The 7,435-nt window shown below is 50.1% G+C and overlaps 1 protein-coding gene across 4 annotated transcripts in view; it reads left to right on the top strand.

Annotated features, from left to right (window-relative positions):
• Positions 1–4,585: 4,585 nt before the first annotated feature.
• zgc:110158 (uncharacterized protein LOC553590 homolog) overlaps positions 4,586–7,435 on the top strand; it is a 27,164-nt gene continuing 24,314 nt past the window's right edge. For 3 of the 4 annotated variants that reach the window (XM_055505877.1, XM_029138571.3, XM_029138569.3), the window contains exon 1: positions 4,587–4,847. In XM_055505877.1, the coding sequence (XP_055361852.1) occupies positions 4,792–4,847 (56 nt within the window). In that variant the 5' untranslated portion in view covers positions 4,587–4,791. Of the gene's footprint in view, positions 4,848–7,435 lie in introns of all 4 variants that reach the window. The other variant, XM_029138570.3, reaches the window with a different exon arrangement.

Genomic DNA, 7,435 nt, shown 5'->3' with positions numbered 1-7,435 from the left:
GATAAACAGTATTATCCAAATAACACAATGACAACTAGAATGCGAAAGAACTTTTGTTCAATCTCTGGTTTTTCACGGTTTGAATGTGTCTTCTTTAACAGGGAATGTGACACCTAATTTGCTTTTAATCTGCTTTGATCGATGACGAGTCCCCAAAACGCCGCCACTGCCCATCACATGTTCTCATTTCCTACAACAATGGTCTGGAGTTTAGATTTCCATTGCTATGACGCCGTGCGCATCTTCTCTGTCGCCTTATTAACCAAAAGCTCTTAAAGGGAAAAGCCTGTTTTTACAGGAATGAAGAACACGGTGGGGAGAGGTGGGAGGAAGGAAGTGATTGCTAAGTGCTGGAACGGCTCCCACATCTCCCTTAGAAGCCAATGAGCTCTGATAGAGGAATTCCAACAAACTGGCTGATTGGCACAGTAAAGGATGCCATTCAATTAGAAATGAACATGTGAATGGAACGCTTCTGAGAGGGATCTGGAGTGATGAAAAATACAGGTTTGGCATGATTGAGCCTCAACCTGTTTGGGGATTGCGCACATGCGTGCGTGTGTGTGTGTGTGTGTGTGTGTGTGTGTGTGTGTGTGTGTGTCTGTGTGTGTGTGTGTGTGTGTGCGTGTGTGCGTGTGTGTGTGTGTGTGTGTGTGTGTGCGCTCTCCCTGATAGGATGGGGGCTTCGTTAGGGTAATTACAGCTTTGCTATGTAAATAAGCTTGTCATGGAGGAGAGAGACACACCCACCTCTTTTTCAGACCCAATTAACCTAACTCCCCTGGAATTTACATACCTAACAATCTCCAGAACACGCACATACACCCATATGTACACATGTGCCCAATCCATCACACACACACTTGTATTTACTTAGATAAAGAGTAAATATACTTACTGCTGGATTCTTGCATGCACCAAACCTGGACTGTCTCGGTCAGGCAGCCCGGTGTGTTTGTGTAAACTTGAGCGTTTGTGTGTATTCAGTGCTAGATGAAGCGCTAGGCTACAGCTAGCCAGGTGATATCTGTATGCATAAGGCATCACCCAAGGCTAACTGGCTGCTGGAGCTGTGGTGAGCAGCATCTATCATCTCAGGCCGCTGATGAATGTCTGCCCTGAGTGGCTCTGTGGCGTAGTGAGGGGAGCACAGAGAGCACGGAATGACTCATGGAGGAAGGAGAAAGGAGGAGTGGGAGTAGGAGGAGGCGGGGGGGGGCAAGGTGGAAAGACAAGAGAGAAGGACACAAGGGTGAGGAAAGAGGGAGCAGGGAGAGGAGGAGAGAGACTGTGGAAGTGCGAATATTTAATGAGACTGCGTATTATAAGAAGAATGGAGATGCACTGGATGGAAAAGTGGAAGCAGAGGGAAGATGCTAAAAGGAGGCGGAAGGAGCCGGAGAAGCGGATGAGAGAGATACAGTCGAGAGGAAGGGACAGACAGAGCGAGGAGCATGGGGGTGGAGAAGCGCGAGCGAGCGAGCGAGCGGGGGGCGAGCGGTGGAGGAGCGGGAGGACGGGGTGGGGAGGAGAGGAGGGGAGAGGGAGCGACAGAGATACGGATGAAGGATGTGGGTGCGCGAGGAGGAGCAGAGGGAGACGGTGGCGAGAAGGCGGGAAAGTGGGTCAGAGAGAGGACGGCGAGAGCGGCGAGGCAAGATGGAGGGGAGGGGGATGATGGGAGTTCAGGTGCAAAGGAGCAAACAGCTGATTAGTCCAGATCTGCTAAGCGACTAGCAGGTGTAGTTCTTTACACTTTTAACCAATCGGGTAAAGACGAACGAGCCATCGCGAAGTCAAAATGCGAGTCAAAGTTTTTTTTTTACTGAAACCTCAAGTAAAAGTCTTGATAAAGTAAAAGGAGCCCCCTTCACAGCAGTTCCATTGACTCACGCGTGTTTTAGGGTAGTTGGTTTCTTTAGGAGGAGCGGCCATCTTTAGATTTGTCCTGAAGCCACCTTCACCCCTTATTCCTTGGGTCGCTTTGGGTCACGTGAGCCCTGGGGCAGGTTCTGTCTGTGTTCGGGTGGATTCAAACCCCCTGTGGTCTTGAGCCCCACAGCACGACGCCACCACCACCATCCAGGGTCTGTAGATGCTACTTGGCCAAGTCCAAGGGGGCTGTGGTCAACTCAAAATGGCTTCCATCAGCCAAGAGGCCGGCCTTCTAGACCCCCCCCCCTCTGCAAAGGGCTGCAGAGACTTCAGTGGACTTCCTGGTTCGGCTTTTGTTTGTGTGCAATGTGAGTTGGGGGATCCACACATGGACCTAGACATTTAGAGTCGTTTTATTTCCAAAGTTTGGGTGTGTGATCACTGTGACAATCACCAGCTTCTGGACTGGCTCCACATCAGCCCCGTGCACACGGGACCAATCTGATGGTCTATTTTTAAAATGTGAGCAGTATATTGTACATGGTGCAAATTATCATTCAAATAGAAAAATGATGCTTGTGCCCAGGAGCATGAGCCAGTGTTCCCGGGGATCATTGGGTTCTCGAATCAATACTGGTGCTATGATGAGGCAGTGATAGAGTTTGTGGTGAGCAGCTTAAAGGATACCTACACTATCACGTTCCCCTTTTCCTCCTCGTCTTCCTCCGCTATTCGAATACATTCGACAATGCATGTTGTTCTCCGTGTTCTCCATGTTCACGGCGCGCTGCCGCGTTCACGCCCGAGGAGCTTTGTTCAAAGTGGTCGACAGTCACTTTATCTGCAGCCGCCGAGCGTGGACGCAGTCTTAAACACATGCAATTAAAGGCCTGTGACTAAAACTGATAACAATTAACCCAAAGTCCAGCTGGTGTGGATCATTGTGTGTGTGTGTGTGTGTGTGTGTGTGTGTGTGTGTGTGTGTGTGTGTGTGTGTGTGTGTGTGTGTGTGTGTGTGTGTGTGTGTGTGTAATTTCCTTACATTTGATAATTTGACAGACACAATTGTTATAAGGCGTCATTTGTAGTATTGTTCCCCAGTAGGTTCCATTTCCACCTTGTCTAGTTCTACATTTGTGTTAAAATGAAATTCATACATTCTGTATAAATAATATCACATACCATAAATCACCTGTGTGTAATCACAGTAAGCTATATCTGTCACATCTCTTATCTCACGTGTGCTGCTTACATACCTAAACCAGCTTTTATTCCTCTGTCCTTTTATTCTACGCCTGTTCATCATGATGTGTTTGTATTCACGTACAAAAAAAACCAAGCCCTACCACACACATACAGAAATGCATTTTCTCCACCGCCCCCCCCCCCTCCTTCTCTTTCTCTCACACAAGTGCACGCACTCGTCTCCACACATACACACACCGGCGTGCGCACAAACGCACACAGACGCAGACAGTCAGCTGTGCCCTTCCCACAGCTAGTAGCACAAAAACAGAACGCACTGCCTGTCCCTGCCTCACACACACACACACACACACACACACACACACATGCCCGCACGCGCACACAAACTCTTCAACTTCCCTCTACACACTCTTAAAGGGACATGACACAGACTTACCGTTACTAAGTTGTGTGGCTCAAACACAGTATTACCATTAACTCTATTGAGATTCAACCAAAGCAAAGGTTTATTTGTAGGAATTGTTTTTTTTATTGTTTAATTGTTTAGAATTGTCTTGACTTGTGCTTGTGTAATCCACAGCTTTCACTAGAAATTGTAAATCGTGGCCAATAAGTTAAATCGACATGCATATCGTCTTATCAGTGTTTACGAGGATGAAATAAGCTCCGCTGAACTAAACCAAAGGCTGTTATGTACAACACCACGTACAGTACATGCCTCAATGAAATTGACCAACAATCAACAACAACGATTTCTATGAGCTCAAGGCTTCAAAATGAATTGAAGCTGAGGCCATAAATGCTGCTTGTCGGTAAAAGGATTATTGTTTGGGGCAACGGAGGAAGTACAGGAGAATTAGGAGTGGATGAAGATCTACAGTTAGGCCAAATAGGTGACTTCTTTCTTTAAGAACACTGAAACACATCAAATTTAGAAAGTGAACAAAAATAGCAGAAATGGAAGAAATCTTGTGGAAAAATAAAAGGCGGATATCAAACTTGATCTGGACACGTGGTGGTTGTTGGACTCCAGTTTTGGGCCCCTTGAGCTGTAACAGTAAAAAGCAGCAGCATTGCTAATAACTTCTATTTACACGTATGCTGTGTGCAGACCGTCTACGGGTCAGGGGTGAAACCTAATGAGCCGGTGTTGGCGCATGGAGCAGGCTGAAGGTGAGGGTTCACGGCCGCCCTAAGGCCGCGCCGCACACGCCCTCAGACCCACCGTCGTGGCTAGAGGGTATTCTCAACAGGTATGTGTCAGTGGGCAAACAAACCGCTACTAAACAGCTGTACGTGGAATAGTAAATAAAAATCTAAACTGAAACATAATGTTCAGGCCGAACTTCAGAGCGTTCACATGAAAACTTGAACTTGAGGGAAGTCGGCGAAAAAACGAAGCCACTGTGGCTTTAAGAAGCCCCCACCCTCTCACAACAGGGGGGGCGTGAGCTGGATCCAGGAACAGCGATTGAAAAAAAAAAAGCTCCACCAGTGGACAGTTTCAAGTTCCCCCCGGCTGAAACCCTGCCTGATTTGTGGGCAATGTTGGGGATGTAGAAAAAAAAAGGAAACCGGAGCAAAGAGAGCGCAAGAGAGAGATAGGGAGACAACACTAACTGGGTAGCTATGGAGATAGTAGGTTTTCCTGGTAGCTTTCTTTGACAGGTGCCGAGTGGGATAAAATAAAGTATCACAACAGCCTCCAAGATGTACGGCAAGGGCAAAGGAGCTGTGGTCCCCTCCGATAGCCAGGCGAGAGAAAAGTAAGTACATTATTGCACTGTCACAACACACATCCAGGCGACAAGAGTGTGCTAGCTGGCTAAAGTTGCTAACTGATGTTGAGGCAGAGCCTGGCGCTTCAGCAGCGGCGCCAGTGTTCAACAAGCTCTCGTTGTTAGCACGCGGGCCACAAAAGTGATGCTGCGGTAGTTTGTGCGCGCGGCTCGGCCACTTTGCGCGTCTCGCCGCCGCTGGCATCCTCCGGCAGCCGCGGTGTGGCTGCCGCGCTAGCCCGAGCGGCTAGCGCGGCAGCCAGTTTCACTCCTCTGGCTTGTTTGTGTCTCTTTGCTATTTTTTTTTTCTATTATTATTTCGTGCCGAACGCGGTTTGAAGCCCTCGAAGTTGGCGCCTCGCTGCACGTGTGAGGCTGAGAATGGTGCATAAACGTGAAACTCCGGGGCTGAACGGCGTGCGAGCAGCGAGGGGACCCCCACTCCAGTGCCCCAGCGCGAGGAACAATGCGCTGGAGCGGCGCCGCGCGCTGGAGCTAGCTGGCTATTGTGTCGCCCGCTGAAGCGGCAGGTAAAAATAGAATACAGCTGTTTCGGCGGCTTTGTTGCACGCGTGGCGCGGGAGCGCGTCGCCGGAGCGGCGACTCGGGCATCGCGGGCGCGCTGGCTACATTGTATCCACGCGTGCGTGGGTCCGTCCGTCCGTCGGTTCGCTCCGCGCGGCGCCTCACAACTTTTGTGGCCCGTACAGATTTCTGTTCGCCCGGAGCCGCGCGAACGCGCCGCTCGCGGTTCGACCGCTCCGCGGCGGCGGAGCCTCGCGTGGCCTTTTGCGTGGATGCCGTGTCGGGAACTTCGGCGGTGTTAGCTCCGGGGAGGGGGGGGGGGGCAGCCGTAGCCCTCCACGGTCCCTTTGTCTGCGTGCCTGTGTGTCGATGTCTGTTGTTCGCTCGGCGCACGCACGCCGCACGCTTACAAACACTTTAAAACCTCACAGCGCGTCCAGATGAAATATTGATGGAACAAACCTCCCTGCGTTGCGTCCGAAATAGACGCCGCTATATGCAGGAAACTTCCTTTGGCGATGATCACAGTAACAAAGACCCGTCCGAGCTTCTGGTTAAACTTTGCCCTATTTACCAGCTCTCAGACCTTCTGCTCTAAGTGTTCGGAGCAGTTCTATCACACTGCAGCCCATTAACCTGCATTGAAATGAGATGAAAGCCTCCACAAAGCTTGATTCCTCACACTGGATGGGTCGAGACCAGTTCATTGCTGGACCAGTCTGCAGGTTGAGGACCGGATGCGGGGCAAAGCTGTCAGATTGGGGCGCAGCTCCGCGGGCACCTCACCCCTGCTCCTCTTTGTGATCCCACGCTCTTTATTCTGCCGCCGTGCGCCCTTCGCCTCGGCGTCTGTCTCCTCCTGCCTCCTCGCTCGCTCCCCATCCTTCCCCGCGTCCTCATCCCTCGCTCCGGCGTTGAATTATTGAGACAGACTCAAGCAGCTGCTCTCGGCTTTGCGTCAGAGTCGAGAGAGACGGAGGAGAAAGGAGGAGACAGCGGAGAGGCAGATATGGTGGGCAGACTCATCCATGTTTGAATAGGAGGGTTTGTCGAGGGCCCCGGGCAGCATGTCAGGTGTGCGTCAGGGAGATTTCTCGCTATGGGAGATGTATCCCGCCATAGGACGTAAGGGAGAACGGGGGAGAGGGAGGTCAGGGGTTCCCTTCTCGGGGTGGAGGACGTTTAGCTGCAGCATCGTGAAGGGTGGCGAGCGCGTTCTCCACTGTTGTAGAAGTGAATCTGCTGAAAACGACCCCCTCTGTCCACTTTTTCTCCCAGGCACAACTTTTGATCCTCTGCACCACCCAGTTGTTCTAACTATCTAAATTGGGCACTTTTTTTAAAGTTCCACCCAACAATAATTCCCTCTCTTTCTTTCTCTACACTATACTATAGCTTCTCCCTCAAACCGATCTTCTTTTTCAATGAGCTGGTTGCTGAGCTTTAATAATGCAGTAGGCCAGGTGCACGCACACACGCAGCCCCTTTTGCAACCCACACAAAAACACACATGCACACGCCACATATAAAAGTTTCATTGAAGGCCTCTGTGGGAGAGGGGGGGGGGGGTGATCCTCCAATTCCCAGACATAAGGCAAAAATCCTAACTATTCCCTATTAGTTAAACTCTTATAGAGAGAAGATGCTGAAACAAACGCTCTTCTAGTTTCAGTGTTTGCTGTCTCCTATAGCTTCTTAAAAAGCTTAAACTCACTAAAGGATGCATGGAAACTGTGTTCTCGTTGTTAAAGTGTGAAAAGTAACCAGGTAAGAGATCAATTGTTTCATGTGTCTATACTTTTAATCTGCATCCTGTGCAGGTGAGTGTGTGGCTTAATACTACACTGACCTGCAAGTGGCAGTGACTTACACTCTACACCAGCAGTCACCGAGAGCTTTGTGACCTACAAATTGCTAGAAACCTCAGAAAGTGGTCAGATTCCGCTGGCTAAAGTGGTTAAGAGTGTGTGTGTGTGTGTGTGTGTGTGTGTGTGTGTGTGTGTGTGTGTGTGTGTGTGTGTGTGTGTGTGCGCTCTCCCTGATAGGATGGG

The sequence above is a fragment of the Betta splendens genome, chromosome 22, assembly GCF_900634795.4.
Source record: "Betta splendens chromosome 22, fBetSpl5.4, whole genome shotgun sequence".
Taxonomy (NCBI): Eukaryota; Metazoa; Chordata; class Actinopteri; order Anabantiformes; family Osphronemidae; genus Betta; species Betta splendens.
The sequence above is the reverse complement of the archived record's forward strand: the minus strand, read 5'-3'. Positions and strand labels throughout refer to the sequence as shown.